Source organism: Phalacrocorax aristotelis, chromosome 5 (genome assembly GCF_949628215.1).
Source record: "Phalacrocorax aristotelis chromosome 5, bGulAri2.1, whole genome shotgun sequence".
Lineage (NCBI taxonomy): Eukaryota > Metazoa > Chordata > Aves > Suliformes > Phalacrocoracidae > Phalacrocorax > Phalacrocorax aristotelis.
This window is the reverse complement of record NC_134280.1, coordinates 2,351,547-2,376,291: the sequence shown is the minus strand read 5'-3', so window position 1 is coordinate 2,376,291 and position 24,745 is coordinate 2,351,547. Positions and strand designations below refer to the sequence as shown.

The 24,745-nt window shown below is 38.1% G+C and overlaps 1 protein-coding gene across 1 annotated transcript in view; it reads right to left on the bottom strand.

The window, feature by feature from the left end:
• Positions 1–24,745, bottom strand: part of NEB (nebulin) — a 141,204-nt gene that overhangs the window by 48,819 nt on the left and 67,640 nt on the right. The window contains exons 65-104 of the mRNA XM_075092737.1: positions 24,490–24,594; positions 23,457–23,564; positions 22,636–22,947; positions 22,022–22,225; positions 21,461–21,565; positions 20,857–20,964; positions 19,600–19,911; positions 18,980–19,183; positions 17,852–17,956; positions 17,565–17,672; positions 16,844–17,155; positions 16,145–16,348; positions 15,845–15,949; positions 15,606–15,713; positions 15,119–15,430; positions 14,420–14,623; positions 14,120–14,224; positions 13,881–13,988; positions 13,394–13,705; positions 12,157–12,360; positions 11,829–11,933; positions 11,196–11,300; positions 10,792–11,103; positions 10,386–10,490; positions 10,048–10,146; positions 8,791–8,892; positions 8,493–8,600; positions 7,355–7,666; positions 7,118–7,222; positions 6,929–7,033; positions 6,239–6,343; positions 5,170–5,277; positions 4,965–5,078; positions 4,004–4,201; positions 2,991–3,095; positions 2,306–2,410; positions 2,110–2,214; positions 1,534–1,641; positions 738–851; positions 53–250 (exon numbers count right to left, since the gene is read on the bottom strand). Of these exons, the coding sequence (XP_074948838.1) occupies positions 53–250; positions 738–851; positions 1,534–1,641; positions 2,110–2,214; positions 2,306–2,410; positions 2,991–3,095; positions 4,004–4,201; positions 4,965–5,078; positions 5,170–5,277; positions 6,239–6,343; positions 6,929–7,033; positions 7,118–7,222; positions 7,355–7,666; positions 8,493–8,600; positions 8,791–8,892; positions 10,048–10,146; positions 10,386–10,490; positions 10,792–11,103; positions 11,196–11,300; positions 11,829–11,933; positions 12,157–12,360; positions 13,394–13,705; positions 13,881–13,988; positions 14,120–14,224; positions 14,420–14,623; positions 15,119–15,430; positions 15,606–15,713; positions 15,845–15,949; positions 16,145–16,348; positions 16,844–17,155; positions 17,565–17,672; positions 17,852–17,956; positions 18,980–19,183; positions 19,600–19,911; positions 20,857–20,964; positions 21,461–21,565; positions 22,022–22,225; positions 22,636–22,947; positions 23,457–23,564; positions 24,490–24,594 (6,363 nt within the window). The remainder of the gene's footprint in view (positions 1–52; positions 251–737; positions 852–1,533; positions 1,642–2,109; positions 2,215–2,305; positions 2,411–2,990; positions 3,096–4,003; positions 4,202–4,964; positions 5,079–5,169; positions 5,278–6,238; positions 6,344–6,928; positions 7,034–7,117; positions 7,223–7,354; positions 7,667–8,492; positions 8,601–8,790; positions 8,893–10,047; positions 10,147–10,385; positions 10,491–10,791; positions 11,104–11,195; positions 11,301–11,828; positions 11,934–12,156; positions 12,361–13,393; positions 13,706–13,880; positions 13,989–14,119; positions 14,225–14,419; positions 14,624–15,118; positions 15,431–15,605; positions 15,714–15,844; positions 15,950–16,144; positions 16,349–16,843; positions 17,156–17,564; positions 17,673–17,851; positions 17,957–18,979; positions 19,184–19,599; positions 19,912–20,856; positions 20,965–21,460; positions 21,566–22,021; positions 22,226–22,635; positions 22,948–23,456; positions 23,565–24,489; positions 24,595–24,745) is intronic.

Genomic DNA, 24,745 nt, shown 5'->3' with positions numbered 1-24,745 from the left:
TGCAAGAATCTTTTTAAAAAGTGAGCCACGAACACATGATTTGTGAACTTACATCGCTGACTTGATCAGTTACTTTTCGAACATGGGCATTGATTTGAAGATCCGGTAGACAGAGCCACTCATGGAGATGCGTGCGGTAATCAATTTCACTGATTTTGTTCTGTGCATCCTTAGCAGAAATTATGTCTACCATGTCTGGAATAATGTGGACTTTGGCTTTATTCTTCTCATAGACTTCCTTGTACAGACGCTGCAGAGTTAAAACAGTACATTAATAATGCTGACAAATAGCCTGAAGTGTTAACTGTTGATAAATTTGAAGTAAAATTATTTATATTTTCATGGAATGTTAGTGGGAGAGTGATCACTTTGGCTATGACTACAATTTACATCTTGCCTGCTCCAAAAATAATTTGCAGAACCTTAACAAGGGTGATAAAATACGATTTGTCAAATTTTCATTGTACTCACATGTTAAAAGGAGGCAGACCATGTAGTGCTCTATTTTATACATAAACATATTACATTAAAGGTTTAGCCATGCAGGCAGTTTAACAGTTGAGTCACAAGCCTGAAAAGGCTTTAGGAGGTGCATTATAGAATTTAGCAAATACTGAACACTGCCAAATGCACATGGAAATGTGATATCTGAATGAAGGCATGGGGCTACTTTCAGTAGCCTCCTCTGAGTTAAGTATGGTTTATCAGGAAAGCACACATCCGAAAACACCACTTACATCAATATTAAGCTTTCCAACCCTAAGGCACCTTGCTGTATTGGGATCATCCTCAACACTTCTGGGTAGCGTGTACAGTGCTTTAAACTTGTCATATTCTTCTCGGTATTTCACCTAAGCAGATGCAAAGAAAGGCAACTCCAATGAGTCCAATGAGTCAATTGTATTTTTGGAACAAAATTCATCAGTAAGCAAAATATTTAGTTGAGTCCAACAAGCAGAGGAAGCCTTTAAAGTGGATCTTCGGTCTCTATTTTACTTTAAATGGCAAAGAAAGTACGTCATAACTATCATGTTGTAAAAATAACAACAGCTGACTTGAAGACTGTAAAAATAAACAGATGTAGAATAAGCTATTCAGTTATTGTTCCAGCTCTTTCATTTAAAGATATCCATGAAGAGAGTGACGTCTCATAAGCCTCAGTTCAGTAAAGGGTAAGATTATGTTCTTCTAGACTCAGTAAAGCATCATTTAAAGACATTTGCTGTTTTTCTGACCTGGATGCTTATGCCATTTAGACTAAAAAAAACACCTAACCAGATATTTCAAGAAAGAGTTTCTATTACTGTAAAATGTGACCTTTTTTTCCATTAAAAGAAGCAGCAAAGGACTATCTGGTATCCAAATGATTATCACAGAAAACTGATTATCTACAGGTACATATTATATCTAAATTAACAATAGAAGATAATTTTAAAAACCTTTTTCATACCTATAGTATATGCAAGGCATGAAGGATTTCAGTGCTAGAATTGGTGACCTGATCAAAAAAAAGGAAATATTTTATTCACTTACAGTACTAGCATTATGCTTCAGTTCTTTAGCACGTGCGAGGGATACAGCATCAGAGGGCATTATATAGCCAGTAGCTTTCACTTTTTCCCAGGCTTCCTTGTAGAGATTCTGTGGGGGAATAGAAGGTCTCTGTGAGTGGAAAAATTCTTCTCCCGAGTAATGACCAACATCAGTACAAATCAAAAGGCTTTCAGTTTTTATTTATACACCATAACTATTACTTCATATCAAGAGGCTGTACGCTAGTTTAATCTTGACAGTGTACATAAAGGGTGACAAAAGTTCTTTTTTAACCCTTCAACTCCATTCTCATACAAGGTCTTAATTGTGTTCAGGTGCAATTTTCTTCAGAGAATCCATTTATTAAGGTACATATTTTGACAAGACTGGGACTACAGTTAGAAAGCATGCCCTCTGCCTGAGATACAGCATCTTCCCCATGCTCAAGCAGTGCAAGAGGGCTTTGATAAGCTTCATGTTTGGACGTTTATCTTCAAACCAAGTGAACATGAAAAATAAAGCAAAAATCCCACATAGCAGCACCTTAAGAGAAAAAAAATGCATAGAAACACTTACATTGCTAAAGAGATGTTTCAAATTTTGAACTCTTTCTGAATCCACTGTTTCAGCCACGGTTGTATACTTGTCCTTAGTTTTGTGGTAATCTTGCTTGTATTTCACCTGTAAGATGAAAGGCAGATTTAGTTAACTTGTTTCAGTTCTCAGAAGGAGCATGAGGAAAAGCCTGAGTAGAAAAAGTGGGGAGACTCACATCACTAGCATTTACACCACTCTGCACTGCAGTCACATAGACAGGTGTGTCAGTAACAACACCAAAGTTCTGAAGATTCTCTTTTCCTGCAGCTGTATATTTTATCTAAGGAAATAAAACAAAACAGAACAAAAATTAATGCTGAAAATGACCAGGAAGTTCCCTGCTGGCTTCCTTTAAAATCAGTTCTGGACAACTGAAGCCCAGGATTACGGCCCAGTTAAGACCAACTTTAAAAGTGACAGGCTATAGAAAAGAAATACTTAATATATAGACAGTATGCACTAAGGAGTAATGAAAATTATGCATCACTGTATAGCATCTAGTAGGCTAAAAGTATACCAGCAAGGCAAGAGACACTATTTTCCCAACATAAATGTCTCATTGAGTTATCTGGTGCACAGCATGGCATACAAAAAGACGAAGTGTTATCTTCCCACTATTAAAATCCACAGCCTTGCTGTTCTTCCCTTCTCTTAAGTCTTCTGCTCCTTCAATAACAAAAGTGATCATGTCTTTACAGACAAAACTGAAAGAGTGTATTGTAATAGTTTGAAGAAAATATTTCTGATGTAATAGGAATTACTGCATTCTGCTCTGGTCTAGGACGGGTGTCGGTCCCACTGAATCATAAATGGAAGAAAAAAAAATCTTATAAATACTTATGTGAGGAAAACATGCTTACTTGGCTCTGGAGGTCATATGATTTTTTAGCATGCAGGATCTGTGGAGTATCCCAGACATAACATCCAAGTCCCTTCAGCCAATTTAAGTCATCTTTATACACCACCTATATGGAAGAAAACAGACTCCTAAGTTAGGAAGAAATTGGCTTTCTGCTTGAAGAAAGTAGCATTGGTTTCTTCTCTATGTTCAGTATCTTCCACTTGGCAAACTCAATGCAGAAGGTTAGCACTGAATCTGAGCCAGACTCTCAGTAATTCCAATCTATTTGGAAGTTTAAATGCGAGCACAGAGAAGACTAGCCCATCTCACGGTTTGACTGAACGATCTGCAAGGGAAACTAAACCAAATAATGCAGCACAGTAACAGGCCAGGCAATTAACACATCATCAGATTCTGTTAGGAGGGATGGTTGGCCCAAGCTGAGATGCTGTTGACTATGTAATATAAAGAAGTGTTGTGGTTCAGTGTGCCATTCACTCAGCTCAGACTCTGTGGACTGATACAACCCCAAATGAATGAAGAGAAGTCTTTTCCAGACCCACTGGATCCGGAAGGACTGTGGCTGCTGCCCTAGCTCCTGTGTGAATCACAACATTCCCAACTGCAATACCTAACAACCACTGCAGTGCAGCAACATTCTGACTCTACCATGGCACATCCACATCTCTTCTCTCCACGTGCCAGATGGTAAGCTTTCTATAGAGTCTCATCCAGTCAAAGAGAGATTAAGCGTTGATAGCAGTGGCCTTTGGGAAGGTTTCATACATGTTAACTTAATTTTTTTTTCCAATTTACAGAAGAATAATAAATAACCAAACCATTAACGTCCCAAAGAAAACTGTAAAAATGTAATTTTTGGCACTATGCTACCAAGCAATCTAAGACCATGGTTATTAATTTCATATTTAAATACTATGGAATATATTTTAAAGTATTTTGTATTGAAAAACCTTAGGAAAAAATTATGTGGAAGGCTACTGAAATCTCAAATAAAATAAATGAAACACATACATCACTCAAAATTTCCTGGGCTTTTTTGGCTTGAATAACATCATTTTCTTCAGGTGAACAGTTCCACTGATGGAAGTAAGTTCGGTATTCAAGATCACTGAGGATATACTGGCACTTCTTGGCCAGCACGTGATTCATCATGTCGCTTGGAATATGGACATTTGCTTTGGTGTCTTCATAATTCTTTCTGTATGCCAACTAAAATGGACAGATTGAGGGAAAGGGGAGAAGACAGAACAGTGGTTTTCTGCATAATTTTGACTCTGATAGGCTACAGGTTATAGTGCAATCTGAGGCATGCTTTCTGGACGTAGTAGCTAAACTCCCATGGGATTCAATAGGATGAAATCTTAACTTCTATATTAATCACCATTTATTCTGATGAGGCTCTAGAAGGACAAGAATGACCTTCTTCACATGCAGATTTAACAGTGGGTGAGAAAATTACAATTATATTACTTGATGATAAAAAAAGTCATATACTACAAACATGTTTTTAATCTAGTTAAGTCTCCCTGTCTGAATGAAGACAGAATATTTGGGATTATACTAACTTTATGCCCTGCATGACATGCTGTATGTGCAGTGGTGATAATAACAAAACACCAAGTGTGCATTTACTGTCCAGTTCTTAAATTCCTATTTCAATTCAGAATTAACTTTTTTTTCTAAAGCAAAAGAGTCCCAAGTCATGTAGTATTTCTTACTGAAACAGAAAAACTTTTTTCTATAACTGTGTACAGATATTTATATGTCTAATAGCTAAACAAATCCCTTCTTAATCTCCTAAATCATTTCAAGTTCAATTACTCAACCCACGTACAAAATAACCATTCAGGAAACATAAACACGTTGAAAACACTATTATTGATGTTATTAAGGATCACATTATTTGTTTAAATGTGTAACACTAAAATAAAGAAAATGGAAAATACTACAGCAAGACTAGTTCTCGCCTTACCGCGCTCCTCATTTTCTGGAATGCTAATGAATGAATGACGCTGGGGAAATCACCAATGTCCTTCCCAGCCAGGTAATGGCCTTTCAGCTTCTCATATATTTCCTTATATTTAAGCTGCAAAATATTAATGTAGAAGTTTTAAAGTTCGTTCTAAGGACATATAGGGGGAAAAAAAAAAGAGGAAGAATGGAAAATTCATACTAACCTCACTGTTTAGGTAGTTTGCACGCTTCGCTCCAACAACTGGAATATATTTCTCATCCAAAGTATACCCAATGGGCTTGCTAATTTCCCAAGCATTTTTATAACGTTTCTAGACAAACAGAATACACACAGGTTTTGATTAAAAAATCATAGCACTTTCCAAGAAACCTGACTCTGCCATTTATACGCACATGGAATATGACTACTTTTATAGAGTAGTTCCTAATTCCATGAATTGTCCCAGTACAGCAAATGACGGATGATCATTTTTAACACTTACTTAGTACGAGCAAGGCAAACAGTAAGGCAAATTCAGGAAGGTACCTGAGCACAAATTTGAGCTTATCTCTGCTTTCTTTACTACATTTGGAATTCAACACTTCTCATCCAGAAGAGTAAAATATCCAAAATGTAGATATGAACTCTTGTTTAAAAGTGCAGTATAGAAATCACATTGATAATTTATAGATACATGTTCAGAAGTGTGACAAACCTTCAAATGATACTATTGTTCATTATAAGAGCATTAACTGTGTCAGTGGCAGTTTTCTAATACATCATATTTTGTTAAATATTAAATATATTTACCTTCAGACTAAATTATGAAGCACCTACTAGTATGAATGAGTAGTCACTCAGTTTCAAAAAATAGAAATTTCCCCTTAAAATCAGTGAGTCTACTCAAAAGTAACTGTTTAATAATGTAAATCATCTACCATTTTCCTCTCTTATAAAAAATAAATGTAAATTTCATCAGAAGTGTAGGAAGATGTTATTGGAGAGAATTATAAATTGTTTTGTCACACGAACTCTACTACTACTGCTACTGCTATTACTGCCAAATACCACACAGCACTGCTTTCACGTCAGTCAATAGGGCAAGAAATTATCCTTATCCCAGTGATCCAAACTGGGAAAAACTGAAGGAAAAAAAGAGATCTAATAACTTTCCCAGTGCCACCCAGCAGACTAATGACAGAAACAGAAACAGTTTTCTGAAGCCTACTCCACATCCTGTTGCTTTCAAAACAAACAAATTAAAGCTTAGTTAGATATTTATCAAATCTTACATCGCTGTACAGCAAGGACATGTCTTTGGCATGGTTCAGCGCAGGAGTATCATCAGACCCAATATACTGGCCTTTCTCAAGGTTAAATGTTTCTTTGTATTTTAGCTACGAAAGAAAACAAACATGGTGTTAATTCCACAAAAGAAATAAATTATCCACCAACTACTCCATCTATTAGAAGTACTCATGAATTTTCTGTTACGTTATCGTATCGTCACTGACGTTGCGTAGTACCTTCCAATGACTATAGTTCACAGGCAAATGCCATCAGTATGTCACACCACAAAATCCACACAGTATTCTAGTGAAATTAAACGTACTGATCAGCAAATACAGGTTAGTAGCAACACCAGGAACTCCACTAGCACTATACAACTAACTGCTGTCCATCAAGAACAGGACTCAATTTTAAACTACTGTAGAAAAAAATCTACGTAAACTCTAAATAACGGACATGCTATATTCTCCTACAGAAAAATGCTAAATTATTTTGGACAGCAGTATTGTGTTGTGCATTTGTACCACTTCTTACTAAACCTTATTTATGCCAGTAAAAGGCTATCATTAATGAAGCACGCATATGCAAACACACACATTCATAAGGCTAAACAGTATAGCTGAGCAAAAACAATTAAATCATCTACTAATTCTAGTAATATAACAGTTTCTATTTAAAAAAGAAGTACATACATCACTCTGATTGACAGAGTTCATCTTTGCCAAAACAATGTCGGGAGTGTCGACCACACTGGTATAATTGGAAAAGTTATCAAGGGCTTCTTTCGTATATGCTCTCTGCAAAGAGATGAAATAGTTTCTTAAACACCGCGCATGAGAAAGAAGAGCTAATTGTATAACTGCTGAAAAATTTTCTCTTACCTTATTTATCAGTTCTTGTGCATTCTTAACTTTCTTATGTTCCACTGAATCCAGAGGAATCCAACCACAGCCACGAAGCCATTCCAAATCAGATTTATAAATATTCTAAATAATCAAAGATAATAAAAAAGGAGAGAAACTATTTAATTCAGGATGACATTTTTCAACCTTACGTAATATGGACAATATCCTTAGACCAAACTAAGTGGAAATTACACACTATGTAATATCACTTACATCACTTTGCAGATCATAGGCCTTCCTTGCCTGAATACAGTCATTCTGGTCAGGATGGCAGGTCCATTCATGCAGGTATTGGCGGTAGTCGATGTCACTGACCAAGGTCTGACATTCCTTTGCTGCTACAACAGACACCATGTCTGGAGGGATATGAATTTTGGACTTTGTTTTGTGATAGTCTGATTTGTACAATCTGTCGTTCTGGATCTCGCCTGCATGCTCAAACCACACCAGTTTTGGATCATCTCTCATACTGGCAACTCCAACATAGTGACCTCTTTGTTTGACGTAGTCAGCTTTGTATTTAAGCTGATGGAAGAGGGGAGAAATATGTGTAAGATCAGCGCTGATTATATCTGCTCTGTTTTTAACCTGCAAACAGCTATGGTTTTGTCAACACAGAGAACAGATGAGACAGGCAGTCATCAACTGCAGTCTTTGGTTTTCAGTACACGACCAGATGAAAATATGACACAAACAGTAATGTTACTTTGTACCGTCCTTCCACTTCGAAATATATCATTTTCTACACTAATATGCTACCATTTTTCAGTAAACAGTATTTTCAACACAAGAGGAAAGCCTTATTAGAAAACGTTTGCATTTAGCCTCAGTTTTGTAACAAATTTTTGTAATAAATTATTTGAGACTGTCTGAAGAGTGGATGCTTATTTAAGGTATTTACGTCACATTCTTTTGATTAAATGAATATTCAAACGAAGAGTCATGTAATAATTTCAACATCCGTTATGCAAAAGTTTAAAATGTCACGTGCATACCATCTTACAGTTTTTCAAGGAGGAAGCCTCCATAATATGCCAAAAAGTGAAATCAGAGCTATATATATTTAACATTTATAAGATACGGAAGACCACCTTAGGTGATTTTGAAAGGACTGTTTCTGGAGAAAGTGAAGGTGGAAAGGAGAATCTGGCCTTTCAGTACTGATATCTGCAAAACCCATAATGAAGCAAAGATGGTTGAACTGTTTGGAGGACAGTGGACTTCATGGGTCATGAAAAGTCTACTGGATTTTACCCCTGATGGAAAGTTTTCCCTGTCAGTTGTTCAATTTGCAATGTTTAACACTTCCAAGCTTCGAAGCATTTACCTTACTAATGAGAAAAAGTATTACCTCACTTTGGACATCATTTGAGTGTTTCGCATGACAGATCTGCACAGTGTCAGGAGGTAAGAGGTAACCAGTGGCTTTTTCCTTCTCCCAACTTTCCTTGTATAAGTTCTGTGGAAAATAAAGGTGAGGAGGAATTCAACACCACTATAATGATAATTATTACCATATGTATGTTACCTATATTAAAGTGTAAGGATAACAAATCCTTCCTTTAGGATGTTCTAAATAAGGCAAGTTTTCTAAATTCCTCAAAAGAGTTATTCATGTGAGCAGAGACTGTCAAGAAGTGATCATGTACCTGATTAAGAATTCTGGCTGCCTCTCGGGCCATATCTAGCTGCGGTGTATCTGTCAGAGTGTAATTTGACTTGACGTCATTCCATGCTTTGTGGTATTTAACCTAGAACAAAGAAAGAAATTACTGTCATGCAGCACCATCACAAAATTGAGAAAACATAATACCAAGACCCATATTTTATGCATGAAATAATATATAAAACCCTGAATTTGCAAGGCTACTAGACGTGACACATTAAATATACAGCCAAATGGGTATTCTTTTTAAGAAGGAAATTATACAAGACAAGAAATTACAAAATTTCTCAGACAAAATTTTGAAAACTTGTTCCAAGGCACCTGGATGGACAGGGGAGAATCTTCAGAAGTCAAGTTACGCTACCTGTTTGGTCTACAGGCACATACAGCCAATAGCCAAGCAAGACCTGATTGAACCAGTACAATAGATTTTAGGCTTTTTAAGAGCGAATCCCTTTACACAGCATGACCTCTATGCGAATGCAGCATTCCAGCACCTCCCAATCACAGATATCTACACTGAGTCATGTTCCCAAGCACAGGAACATGTTCCCATGCCCAAAGGTGTGCACGTGGTTGCACGGCAGTATGCCATTCAATTCAACCGTATCATTGTTACTGCCAACCTTTTACTAGTGTTTGAGTTCATCTAAGCATTTAGCTTGGCCTGTTCTCTAACAGAAGCAAATAGCAAAAAAGAAACACAAAGTCATGAACTGAGAGGAGGTCATGTCATGTCATGCTCACAGACCAGCTCCTCACAGACTGGCCTTCAAAAACATACAAAGAACAGCAAGCTGACAGCTCACCAGTTTTGCTCATGCTTAGTTTTACATAACAGTGAACTGAAACGTGTAAACTCATAGTGGCTTAAATGAGAAGGATTAAACATTACAGTTGCCAGAGTGCAAGTGGCTATTTACATTCATGTTCTCAATGATCACCACTGATACCAGCCAAGACTGACAGAAGGGACTGCTTGCAGAACTCGCACTGGCTTTTCACATGTCTAGGAAAGATGTTATACTGCTTGAGAAGCTTCTTCCCTCATGAGTGATGGAGATGAGCTAGTAATGTCCTGTTCATCTTTATGCCAGACATTCACAGAAGTCCCAAAGACCGATCAAGAATTCTTTTGCAATTTTTTTAAAGATAAAATAAATACCCTTTTAAAAAGAAGATCCTACCATGTAAATATACAGACCAAGTTAATAGCCTGGAAACATGCTAGAAAACTTACATCACTAAGAATTTCACCACTTTTCTTTGCTGTGATATAATCAACTCTGTCGGCCACTGGAGTAAATGGAAGAGTTTCAGCTTTTGTACGGTACTTTCTCTATACAAGAGAAAAGGTAAATAGTCAGATTAGACTGGAATATTTTATAGCTAACACAGCAATTCTGAATACACAGAAAGTTTACATGGAAAGAAAAACTCTCCATACACAATGAATGCTGCAGAAATACTCCAGTTATATTTTTTATTTTAAAAAATATCGATGTATTTAACCATTAAAAATACTTTAAATTACAAATTCCCTTAAGGAAATTTCAGTATTGAAAAGCATTTTGTTACCTCATTCAAGAGATCTCCAGCATATTTCACATGGTTGATTCCAACTGAATCATTTGGCAACCATCCAATTCCCCGCAGCCATTCTAAATCAGATTTGTAAATAGCCTGGGAAAACAAAATAGCATCCATGCTGTTAGTTACAGTTCCCTGTACAATCAAGCGAGATTCATAAATAATGGCACTTACTTCCACTGGTTAAAAGGAGAGCAGTAATTCCAATGTAAGCACTATATTTGTGTTTATCACACTTCAAACTGGGCAGTATATAACAGTGACATATATTTTGCATTCCTAATAAACAGCAAAGCCAATTCACTGAGTTCAGCAGAAGATTCCCACTGCTTAGAGCTGAAGCAGATGGAGACAATACAGTCATAAGTTAAGCTAAGTTTTCACGTTAACTTACATCACTCTGAAGATCGTAGGCTTTCCTAGCCTGTATGACATCATTCTGATCCGGAAGACAGATCCACTGATGCAAGTAATGACGGTAATCAACATCACTGACCAAAGACTGACCATGTTTAGCTGACAGGATAGATAGCATGTCTACTGGGAGGTGGCACTGCGTCTTCCATTTGGCAAAGTGTTTCTTGTATTCTAGTTCACTCTGAACTTTGCCTATGCCGAGGGCAAACTGCATCTTCGTATCTGCTTTTGCATTTGGAACTCCAACATAATGTCCTTTCTGTTTCTCGTGATCCAGTTTGTATTTATACTGGGTAAAACGCAAAGATCACCATTACTAACAGTTACCGTGAAACAGTCCTTAAAGCATGTGAAGAGCTAGATGCCTCTTTTGGCACTTACATCACTAGCAATTTCTCTAGAAGCTTTGGCTGCCTTGATTGGGATTGCATCTGCTCTCAAATCATAACTGATCTTCAACTCATCCCAAGCTTCTTTATACAGTTTCTGAAAAGATATTAAAATGTCACACAAATGCTAAATACTCTGGCATTTGCCATTAAAGAAACACATAGTGTACTGCCATTTGTTTGTTGAAATTCTGGGAGAACTTTTTGTGCGTTACTCCTGCTCCTAGCCACAGATACTGCTGCAAATCTTACTGCCTTGCAAACACGCACAGTACCTGCAACACCAGCTTTGCACCCTACACTGCATAGAAGGGTGTTTGTAGAAGTTTAGAAAATATTTATATACCATGGGCTCTCGTCCATTTCAATAAAATGTTATCACATTGGTACATGATATCAATAATTTTTAAACAGCTGCATGCAAGTATTTATTTTAAAATGTCTAAACACTTTAAGAATACTCAAGCAGAGGGAAGGGAATGTTGCAAGCCCTGTATGAGGACAGACTTCCATGACATGCACGTGACTTATTCTTCAACTCTGTAAGTAACATCTTAGAATGTTAAAATTCACAGGATACACATACTATTTTAGAGAAATGTAGAAAATGGAATGATAAGCATACCTGGCTATAATTAGCAGCATTAGTCTTGGCTAGGTTGATTTCAGGTGTGTCTGGCACAATGTGGATCATAGTCTTGTCCTTTTCCCAGGCTTCTTTGTATTTTGGCTGTTAAAATAGTTCATTTTATGACACTGTAATTATGGAATTTCACTTGTCAGTAACATAAAATCCCATAAACCTCTCCTGAATTATCACCTCTAAAAATAAAGTATCTGGAAAAGCATTAAACTTGACTTAAAAGACCACTGATCAATTTTACATTGTAGCAGTGAGATTTCTCTTTAGCTGTTTATAGCCTTGAAACAACTTTAAGAACATTGGAACGTACAATGCTGACTTGTTCGGCATTCACTTTAGCTAGAAGAACGTCTGGAGTATCAACAATACTGGTGTACTTCAGGCTTTCAATAGGTGTACGATACACATTATCACTCAGGAGTTCCTGGGCATGCTTCACTCTCTTAACATCCGGAGAGTCATTAGGCAACCAGCCAATTCCACGGAGCCATTCTAGGTCTGACTTATAGACAGCCTGTATCAGACACGGTCAGAAAAGGAAAACATTGTGTTTAAAATGACTGTCTTCATTATTTTAAAATATACAAAGCAGTATATGTTTCAGAAAATGTCAAATCAGCTTGAGCTAGATTAAACCTTTTTATATACAAGAGATGTTCAGTGTCATACGTAAAATACAATCTGGGAACCAGGTTTTAAGTAGTTCATTTCTTAAACAATACATTTTAAACCTTATGCAGTTAAATAGAGGTGAAACAACTGAACAGAATTGCTGTTAATGATGTTGAGTATTAAGATCTTCAGAGAGTCTTTCTTTCCCCTCCAAAATATTTATTTCTCTAGTCACTTCAACAATATCCAAGTCCAAACAAAAAACTAAGTTGCCCACCAGGAAATTTGACAAAAAGGAGGAAAAGAAGGTTATAGCAGCAATTGGGACTAGAGCTAATTCACATAACTCCTGAAGTAGTATCTGGCAATATTATTTAAGTTTTAATCAAGCAAATCCTTCAGCAAGGAACATCCACCTCACCTCTGAAGCTAGTCACTGAAACAGAGGAAGAGTGACCGATGTTGACTGATACGTAGCAAAGCCAAGTCAGGAAATCAGCTGCACTGACTCCTGCTGTGAAATCACTAAAACATCTTACTTGCTATCTTACATAGTTTTCTTGCAATTAAATCAATTCCCAAGTCATCTCAGATAAACAGGAGTAATAAAAGACAAATTATTCTAAAGTAGCAAACCAACGCTATTTCATAAGTCCCATCAGAGAGACAAATCCTTCACCCTCTCCAAATGACAATACCCCAATAGCATATCTAACATAGCAGATACAAACAAAAGCTTTTATACACTTTAGAGGTAATTCTGATACTTTTTAAAGAATAAAAAATATGTAGATAATAGCAGTAACATGAAAAAAGGAAGAAAATAATCTTAAGATAAATCCTTTGTGTCTGTATACCATCAAACAATCAAAATAAGGCTATATTAAATATCAAGACTAGTAACTACCACATCTCTCATCTCTACCCAAACTCACATCACTCTGTAGGTCGTAGGCCTTCCTTGCATGGATCACGTCATTCTGGTCGGGCAGACAGGTCCACTGGTGGAGGTAATGGCGGTAGTCAACATCGCTGACCAGCGTCTGGCACTCCTTGGCTGCCTGCACCGACATCGCGTCGGCCGGTATGTGGACCTGCGCCTTCGAATCGTGGTACGCCTTCCTATAAAGCCGGTCGTTCTGCAGCAGCATGGCACGCGCAGCCCACGACAGTTTGGGATCCTCCTGGGCAGTTCGGCACCCAATGTAGTGGCCTTTCTGCTTCTCGTGCGTCTCTTTGTACTTGTACTAGAAATGCAGACACAACGTAAGCGGCTACACATTGCTCACCTCAGCGCAACAAACGAGCAAAAGGCTTTCAGCTTCCGAAGCTGTCCACCCTTTGAACTGAACTTCACTCAGTTCTGCTGAGCTCCATGCAGGAAGGGACAGAGACACCAACCACGTTACGAGAAGACTGTACCTCACTAGCAATGTCTCGGGAAGCCTTGGCGTGTTTGATGGAAATGGCATCAGCTCTTATGTCATAGCTTTTGGCCTTGGCCTCGTCCCAGGCCTTCTGATAATGTTTCTGCAAAGAAAATTAACCACCCTTGTTACGTGCAGTCAAGACTCTCCAATACCAAAACTCACTCTGGAAGAGCAGTTGTCACGCTCTAGATTTAATAACCCTTTGCACACATAATGGTTTTATTCTCTTACGTTGCTGATGTTGAGAGCGTTGACTTTGGACTGCAGCATCACAGGAGTATCGGAAGGTATGGAAATCTGCGTCTTATCTTTATCCCAGGCTTCACGATACAGGTGCTAAGGAGAAAGGAAGCGTAATGACATTTCACTATGGTCTGAACACTGAAAAAAACTCACCAACGTGAATTCTTTTGTAATTCCGATTTGCCATACTTTCCAGCTAGTCCATCCCCACAGCAGAAATTCTGCTCGCCACCACAAAGGTAAGAAACACCATTACATAAATGAAAGGTAAGCAAAAGGTAGGCTTACGTTACTGATCTGCAAAGCATTGATCTTAGCCTGGACAACGTCTGGTGCATCAGTAATGCTGGTGAATTTCAGCTCCTCCGGCCGTGTGCGGTACAACCTCTCATTCAGGAGTTCCTGGGCTTTCTTTGCTTTGACCACATCCACAGAACCTTCTGTCAACCAGCCAATGCCTCGCAACCATTCTAGGTCTGACTTGTACACATTCTACAATAATAATAAACAAAATAAGGGTTACTGACATTCAGAGACAACTCTACGTACAGAGAGGCTTCGTGCAAGGCTTTCCCCAGCTCCTTCTTGTACAGTTACACAGCAAGCAGTCAGTGAGACTGTGGCGTACCAGGTCCTTTCCACACACAGCTAAACCCTTGATTTAAACAGCAAGGAAATTAGTGATCTCTTAAAGATACTTGCTACAGGAAGACCTGTGGTGCGATCTGCAAGCAAACATTTTGCGGCAGACCAAAAAACCATTAGAAACATATGTTTCGCCACATATATGAACTGCCAGGAATATTTCTGGCCCCCAGGCTGAAAACCCTACTGATTCGGAAAGGATCGTCCACATCAATTAAAATAAACATACCAGGACTGACTGCAGGCTCACAAACGTGCATTTGAAAGGGCATTTGCACTGTCACTAACAGAGAGAGACTCACACGCCTGCTGTAAAGCTTTTCTACAGTTACTCTCACTCACATCACTCTGTAGGTCGTAAGCCTTCCTTGCATGGATCACGTCATTCTGGTCGGGCAGACAGGTCCACTGGTGGAGGTAATGGCGGTAGTCAACATCGCTGACCAGCGTCTGGCACTCCTTGGCTGCCTGCACCGACATCGCGTCGGCCGGTATGTGGACCTGCGCCTTCGAATCGTGGTACGCCTTCCTATAAAGCCGGTCGTTCTGCAGCAGCATGGCACGCGCAGCCCACGACAGTTTGGGATCCTCCTGGGCAGTTCGGCACCCAATGTAGTGGCCTTTCTGCTTCTCGTGCGTCTCTTTGTACTTGTACTAGAAATGCAGACACAACGTAAGCGGCTACACATTGCTCACCTCAGCGCAACAAACGAGCAAAAGGCTTTCAGCTTCCGAAGCTGTCCACCCTTTGAACTGAACTTCACTCAGTTCTGCTGAGCTCCATGCAGGAAGGGACAGAGACACCAACCACGTTACGAGAAGACTGTACCTCACTAGCAATGTCTCGGGAAGCCTTGGCGTGTTTGATGGAAATGGCATCAGCTCTTATGTCATAGCTTTTGGCCTTGGCCTCGTCCCAGGCCTTCTGATAATGTTTCTGCAAAGAAAATTAACCACCCTTGTTACGTGCAGTCAAGACTCTCCAATACCAAAACTCACTCTGGAAGAGCAGTTGTCACGCTCTAGATTTAATAACCCTTTGCACACATAATGGTTTTATTCTCTTACGTTGCTGATGTTGAGAGCGTTGACTTTGGACTGCAGCATCACAGGAGTATCGGAAGGTATGGAAATCTGCGTCTTATCTTTATCCCAGGCTTCACGATACAGGTGCTAAGGAGAAAGGAAGCGTAATGACATTTCACTATGGTCTGAACACTGAAAAAAACTCACCAACGTGAATTCTTTTGTAATTCCGATTTGCCATACTTTCCAGCTAGTCCATCCCCACAGCAGAAATTCTGCTCGCCACCACAAAGGTAAGAAACACCATTACATAAATGAAAGGTAAGCAAAAGGTAGGCTTACGTTACTGATCTGCAAAGCATTGATCTTAGCCTGGACAACGTCTGGTGCATCAGTAATGCTGGTGAATTTCAGCTCCTCCGGCCGTGTGCGGTACAACCTCTCATTCAGGAGTTCCTGGGCTTTCTTTGCTTTGACCACATCCACAGAACCTTCTGTCAACCAGCCAATGCCTCGCAACCATTCTAGGTCTGACTTGTACACATTCTACAATAATAATAAACAAAATAAGGGTTACTGACATTCAGAGACAACTCTACGTACAGAGAGGCTTCGTGCAAGGCTTTCCCCAGCTCCTTCTTGTACAGTTACACAGCAAGCAGTCAGTGAGACTGTGGCGTACCAGGTCCTTTCCACACACAGCTAAACCCTTGATTTAAACAGCAACAAGGATACTTTTATGTTACTTGCTACACACAAACCAGTGGCATAATCTGCAAGCAGTCTGTAAGCAAACTGCAAGCAAGCCACCTGTAGCAGACCAAAAAACCAGAGCTTCCTTATGAACTGCCAGGAATATTTCTGGCCCCCAGGCTGAAAACCCTACTGATTCGGAAAGGATCGTCCACATCAATTAAAATAAACATACCAGGACTGACTGCAGGCTCACAAACGTGCATTTGAAAGGGCATTTGCACTGTCACTAACAGAGAGAGACTCACACGCCTGCTGTAAAGCTTTTCTACAGTTACTCTCACTCACATCACTCTGTAGGTCGTAAGCCTTCCTTGCATGGATCACGTCATTCTGGTCGGGCAGACAGGTCCACTGGTGGAGGTAATGGCGGTAGTCAACATCGCTGACCAGCGTCTGGCACTCCTTGGCTGCCTGCACCGACATCGCGTCGGCCGGTATGTGGACCTGCGCCTTCGAATCGTGGTACGCCTTCCTATAAAGCCGGTCGTTCTGCAGCAGCATGGCACGCGCAGCCCACGACAGTTTGGGATCCTCCTGGGCAGTTCGGCACCCAATGTAGTGGCCTTTCTGCTTCTCGTGCGTCTCTTTGTACTTGTACTAGAAATGCGAAAAGTAGTATTAAAAGAAATAGTGAATCTTATATTCTTATAATATATATTATATATAAGATTATTATATAATCTTATATTGCTACTGATCACAAATAAGTTTTTTAATGCTATGAAATACACTTACTTAGAGTTTATAAATGCCTAACACATTCTTGCTCCATAGTTTTTGTTTATGTGCACTGTATTTTTTTATTTTCTAATATCTGCTTAAGATCAGGTTTTATAATTCAGTGTTCTTTTGGAAACTATTGCCCATTTTCTTTCTGCAGTGAATTCTTTGTTAGTATGTTTTCAAGATGAATCTGATATACCATGGTTTTTTATGCTGTACATAACTTATTACTTCATTCTTGTTTCTCAAGCTAATTGAAAATAAATGTAAAGGAAGAACATACGTCACTCGCAATATCTCTTGATGCCTTTGCGCTTCTGATTGGAATGGCATCAGCTCTCATGTCATACCCCTTCTTTTTGGCCTCTTCCCAGGCTTCTATATAAAGTTTCTACACCAAAGGAGACAGAAAATGGATTCTCAATATTCTGAAACATGGAATTTCTACATTTCATAATTTTTTTCTTAAAATTTTCATGAATGCATATTTTAGAAGATCTTTATGGTTTAAGAAATGCTTACATAATTTCTGAATTTCCATTACTTTAGTATACGTTTAAATGTTCTTACATGGCTGACGTTAGCTGCATTGGCCTTCGCTAACAAAATTGACGGTGTGTCAGGCGTGATGTGAACTGATGTTTTGTCTGCGTCCCAGGCTTCTGTGTACAAACGCTAGGAGAGAGGAACACACAGTTCTTTAAGAAGTTTCTTTATGTGTGTCGTGATGGAAAGACTGCAAATGGGAAACGAGTAGTTATCAAAAACATATCCCTCATATGAAAGAAAAGTAATCTTGAGGCAGAAGAAGATATATATAACCAAACTAATACATTTGCCCAAAGAAAGTGTTTTACAAACTGTGAGCGGTAGTTCGAGCAAGCTTAAATACCCTGACATAGCAAAGCTTCTCATTGAACAGCTCAGGAAGGAAACTTTGTCATTCTTTCTCAGCCTAAGTTGGCACAGCAATTGATTGATTCAGGATGGCTGTAGGATGAAAACTATTACTCTGCTGTACCTGTACAACTTGTTTGACTGATGATTCTTATTAAAGAGGCATAGCTACTTTGCGACTTTCATCCTCCACGCCTGAGATAAATTGCAGAAGCTTCACTTCCAGAGAACATAAGCTATTTCCTCGTAACTTGTTCATCGTGTAGTATTACATTTGGTCAACAATACATCATTATAGCAGCTGCATCCTATCTTACAGCATGGTCACGGCACCACCACCTCTGCACATAGCCTAACACCTTGCTGGAACATTGTTTGTGCAGATTTCACAGTATTGTCTAAGAACTGAAAAAAAATGTAGCGTGTTCTGTCAGACATGAGCTTTGTGTAGTGAGGTAGCATTAACAAAATAGAAAAACCATGTCAAGCAAACCTTTAAAAATAGGATTTCAACTGAGATGGGAGGAAAAGGGAAATTGACCAAAATTTTCAGTATTACTTTTGAAAAATATGTGATTTAGGTGATCCTTTTCTGGACATTTTTACTAAGTGTTCAGTTCAGAGAGAGCCCTCAGATTAGCGCTTTCCTGTGCAAAGGCTGAACTTGGACATCCGTTTTCTCTAAGGCCACAACAGAAGTTTTTAGTCTCACTTTGTATCTTGCATTTTTCACCTAATGAACAAGTTCTATTGGCTAGTAATACTAGCAATTTTGAAAAAAAAAAACCAACAAACCCTCACCTTGTTCATTATCTCAGCATTTTGCTTGGCTAAGACCATGGCCAAGGAATCCGTCACACTAGTAAATTTAATTTGGTCTGCTGGTTGACGATACTTCCTTTCACTCAGGATTTCTCCAGCTTTCTTGGCTTTCTCAACTTCCATGGAACCAATAGGAACCCATCCAATACCTCTTAGCCATTCCAGGTCTGATTTGTAAACAGCCTGAAAAAATGTGGAATTTCATTATATATGTGCAAGTGTGATCAAATATTAAAATAATTCTAAATAAGCATAACTTAGTCTATATGAAAAATTTTTTACATTTCTGCAGAGCAGCAGGATACAGTTTTGAAACAATTGTTATTTTTGAAGATTTAGTAAAATAATTATTAAATAACAAAAAGAATAGAGCTATTGAAGAGCTCCATAAATACCAGAGTTACACACAAAGTTACACCTCAGGCTAAATACTGAGAAAACAGGATTCAACATAAAAGTGATGATAGGATATTAAACATTTAACGTCTGCCAACACGTCTGATGCAGGCAACTAGGGCATATTATGTATCTTTTAAAAATTATATTGTACAAGACCCTGTATATTTAATTATGCATTGCAATTTTAACGATTTACTCACATCACTCTGTAGGTCGTAGGCCTTCTTAGCATGGATAACATCGTTCTGGTCTGGCAGGCAGATCCACTGATGCAGATAGTGGCGGTAATCAATGTCGCTGACCAGCTCCTGACATTTCTTGGCCAACACGATTCCCAGCATGTCCACTGGGCTACTGAAGTGGGTCTTGGTCTTCTCAAAGGCTTTCTTGTACTCCCTGTCACTCTGGATCTTGGCTACGTGCATTGACCACATCATCTTTGGATCATCCTCTATGTTACGAGCCCCTATGTGGTGCCCAAGCTGCTTCCGATAGCCTTCCTTGTATTTGTACTGAAATAAAGCATATCCATAGTCACTTGGTATATTTTTAAACTAATAAATAATTCACACATTTTAACATAATCATTAATAGTTTGTTTAGAGAAAAATAGGGTGTAGGTCTTTCTACTGTTTTATTAATTTTCACATAAAAGGATTTTTATTACAGATATCACTATCTCTGATGTTTTATCTAACTATATCTTTCAATTAACTAAACATTTAATGCCACATACTTATTAACAGGTTTGATATTCCACATTCTTTTACTATTAAGATTAACATTTTAATAACTTAATTTAAAAGCTTATTACAAAACACTTTGATGAAGATGGTCCGAGTTGGTCTTAATACTAACAGATCAAGTATCTATCTTGATAGAAAAACAAGGAGCATAAAAAACTCTTATCGTTTGTCTCTTTGTGATGTTTCCTCATCCCAGAAGCAAAACCTGTCATGGTCATTGTATATTTTTTCCCTGCTTTTGTATTCAGACATCTGGAATTTCAATATGACACTTCAACTGAACTATTTCTTCCCCTCGAAAAGCCAACAATTTAGAACCTTTAGAATTGATCTACTAATATATCTATTTTGGGGAGAGATTTTAAATCTTTCCTATTTTGAATCAGAAATTAAGTTGATTAACTCTAGCATAGACTCATATGCCTTATTGATCATCCTCCTTGAACATCCATGGGCATCAGTGGAACTATTACAGGGGGCATAGAAATAATCCTCATATTATTTTGTTTATTTATTACTGTGATATATAACTGATGCATAAAAATACTGGTTAGCCATTCCTTTCATGTACTACGGGCATGCAGTAGAATCACTGGATTTCAGTATTATCTATTCTATAAACTTAAGATATTACATTAACAAACAATGGAGCAAACATTCTGATTCTTTTCCATTACCAAATCCACACAGACATGATAAAAAACTACTTACATCACTGGCAATCTCTCTGGATGCTCTGGCAGCTTGAATAGGAATGGCATCAAAACGCAAATCATGACCCTTCTTCTTCGATTCCTCCAAAGCTAGTTTGTACATTTTCTGTAAGAAAAATATTCTTATTTTTGTTTCCAAAACAAAACTACAATTCATTTAAGCACATCTGTGTAATAAAACAAATGAAGTCCTTAAACAACATTGTTAAGGATCAGACAACTTAAATATCTGAACATAGCCTTATGTTCTCTAGAAAATAAAAAAATGCAGATTTCCAATATCCTGTAATTGTACTGTAGATGCTTGGAAACTGGAAATCATTTAGGGAAGGCAAAGAAAGGAATATTCTCAAAGTTAATTAATTCCCATTCCTTGCTATAGAAATGATTTCTCATTTATGGCAGCTAATATATTTTAAAAGCCTCATCAGATACCCAGGAGGTAAATTCTAGCACAAGAACAGCTCTGATTAAGCAGGGGAGCTGGCAATCTGTGAAACTAAACAACTCGACAATATTATAATATTAATTAAAAGTCAGAGATGACAAAACTGTGCTTCTTGGAAATCCTTTAATTCTCTCAACACTTCAGTTTTACTCACCTGACTGTAGTTTAACTGGTTTTGTTTAGCTAGCAGGATTTCTGGTGTGTCAGGCATGACATGAACCATGGTCTTGTCTTTATTCCATGCTTCAGTATATAAACGCTAAGAAAGAATACAGGAAGAGGTTAATACTGCATTCCAAAACAAGTTAATATCTCATTAATCAGGTAAAACATAGAGTATACCAGGTAAAATTATAGGAAATATAGCATGGATATACTGTTATGTATTTAATCAGGTAGAAAGAGAATTTATCTGAGGAAATTAACAACACTTAGCAAACTGCCACCTTACTTAAAAACAAACCAAAGCATTATTATTGCTGACTGCACAGCCATGTCGAAACAAAGATTAAAATGTAATATGCAGAATATCATGACAAAGTTGACTCTTCCATTTTTGACTGATTTTTGACTGAAATAAACAGAGCACACTGTCTGAAAATACATCATCTCTGAACTCCAGCATTACTTGTGATTTTTATATTTCTAGGCCTGCCTGCAGGGTTTAGGCAGAGACTAACATGCTGACATGTTACCTAATCGAATCAACACTCACCTTATTCATTGTCTCTGCATTCTGCTTGGCTAAGACCATCTCTAGAGAATCAGTGACGCTAGTAAACTTGATCGTGTCTGGAGGCTGACGGTATAGTTTATCACTCAAGATCTCCCCGGCCTTCTTGGCCTTTTCAACTTCCAAGGAACCAATTGGGACCCAGCCAATGCCTCGTAACCATTCAAGGTCAGACTTGTAGCAGTTCTATTACAAAAAAAATACACAGGTTATTCTCATAATAATAATGCGATGTACAAGGTGCATCCTTTCACAGCTAAATAACCTCACTATCAAATTTTAATAAAAATAAATTCAAAACTCTAGGGAAAATCTTAGAAAAAATAACTGCATTTCATCTACATTAAGAGTGAAACCATTATCCAAGTTTCACAGAATGGCAAATGATAAATAGCCGAAATTAAATTGAATTCTGTAATTCCAGAAATATCAATTAGTTAACATATCCGATTGGAGATCTGAGTTTCAATTAGCCATGAAACTTAAAAATAAATTTTGAAAATTTGGTTCTACCACACTGGTATGTGCTGGCTTGGTCCACCTATGTGAAATAACATATACATTCCTCACCAAATATTAAATCAAGAAGAGCTTACATCACTCTGTAGATCATAGGCCTTCTTAGCATGGATAACATCGTTCTGGTCTGGCAGGCAGATCCACTGATGCAGATAGTGGCGGTAATCAATGTCGCTGACCAACTCCTGACATTTCTTGGCCAACACGATTCCCAGCATGTCCACTGGGCTACTGAAGTGGGTCTTGGTCTTCTCAAAGGCTTTCTTGTACTCCCTGTCACTCTGGATCTTGGCTACGTGCATTGACCACATCATCTTTGGATCATCCTCTATGTTACGAGCCCCTATGTGGTGCCCAAGCTGCTTCCGATAGCCTTCCTTGTATTTGTACTGAAATATAAATCAAGATATTATATAACAGAGTCTCCACATTTCTCTATAACCTACAGTCAAAAAAACCAAACTGTCAAAGCAATTCTGGGGCTAATAATATGGATTCTAACATTAAATTTTTGATATTTGATTTAGAACCCTAGAGAATATTAAGTAAGTTTTTTTGAAAAAACACTAATCACTTATAATAATGAGTACTAATCATCTCCTTATTAAATATCTTTAATCCTTATTACATATAATAATATACATACTGCTAAGATTCATTTAAAGATACAGGTTTATGAGCTATATAATTAACATGATAATAGCATTATATTGTCCTTATAGCTTGTCAACATTTAATTTCTACAATTAAGTCTTTAAACTTATATAAGAATTTGCTTCCAAAAGTCGATTGCTTGAGACCACACTTTAATTGAAATGGCTTTTCAGAATGCAGCTGATAACTTTCAGGTTGCAGAGACCAGATGTCACCACAAAGAAACAAAGAAGTGGTTTCTTACTTCACTGGCAATTTCCCGGGATGCTTTGGCAGCCTGAATGGGGATCGCATCACTTCTCAAGTCATAGCCTTTCTTTTTTGCTTCTTCCATGGCCTGTTTGTAGAGTTTCTAGGTGAAGAATTAAACAATGGGATTCATGTAGGTTCCATAGATTACATTCTGTGCAAAACAAACTGCTTGGGAGTAGATGTTTAAAATTGCGTTAAGATTTACTCTAACCCAGCTTTACTTAACTTTCTTACCTCAAAGCCCCAGATCAATAGCTAATACAAACTCATATCAAAGGAATATCTCTACTAAATACATAAGAATTTTTTTCTTTCACTACTTCAAATAACATAACATTGACTACAATTTTAGAGAGAAACTATTCTTCTATATAGGTGGAGTAAAATTTACTTTTTAAAGCTACCTCTTACTGATGTGAATTTATTTGCCTAAGCTAACACTGAACGCTGGGATCACTGCTCTTCAGAATTGTGCTGAAAATTACTTTTCTGGTATTTCCAATGTTGGAATTAATTATGTGCCTTCCCAGCAGCATGCACGCTGGCAGAAGTGATTCCCAGAAATTCACTGGAGACACATAACTTCTTATGGAATTTATTATAGAAACATAGAATCACAGAATCATTAAGGTTGGAAAAGACCTCTAGGATCATCAGGTCCAACCCCCAACCCAAAACCCCCAGGCCTCCTAAACCATGTCCCCAAGTGCCACATCTACATGTTTTTTAAACGCCCCCAGGGCTGGTGACTCCCCCACCTCTCTGGGCAGCCTGTGCCAATGCCTGACCACTCTGTCAGTGAAGAAATGGTTCCTAATCTCCAACCTAAACCTCCCCTGACGCAGCTTGAGGCCATCTCCTCTAGTTCTATCACTAGTAATTCTCAACAGTGCTGTCACAATTCTGAGGATGAACATTGGGGGTACTTAAAGAAAGTGGTGGTATCATCGCTACAAGGTTTATCAGAACACTGATGATCCTGCCAGGGAACAGACCAGTTACATTTGGAGAACTAACACACTTACTGCACTGTAGTTCTGCATGTTCTGTTTTGCCAGTGTGATTTCAGGCGTGTCAGGCATTATGTGGATTTGTGTCTTGTCTTTATCCCAGGCCTCAGTATATAAACGCTGCAGGAGAAATAATCATGTTAAAGGGGGGGGGGAAAACCAGCGACTACTCGGAGATCTCCTAAAACATGAGAAGAATTACAGATCTGTACTCCAAGTCTAAAAAACCCTTATTCATTATATAACTATGAAATTTTATATTCACTTTTTT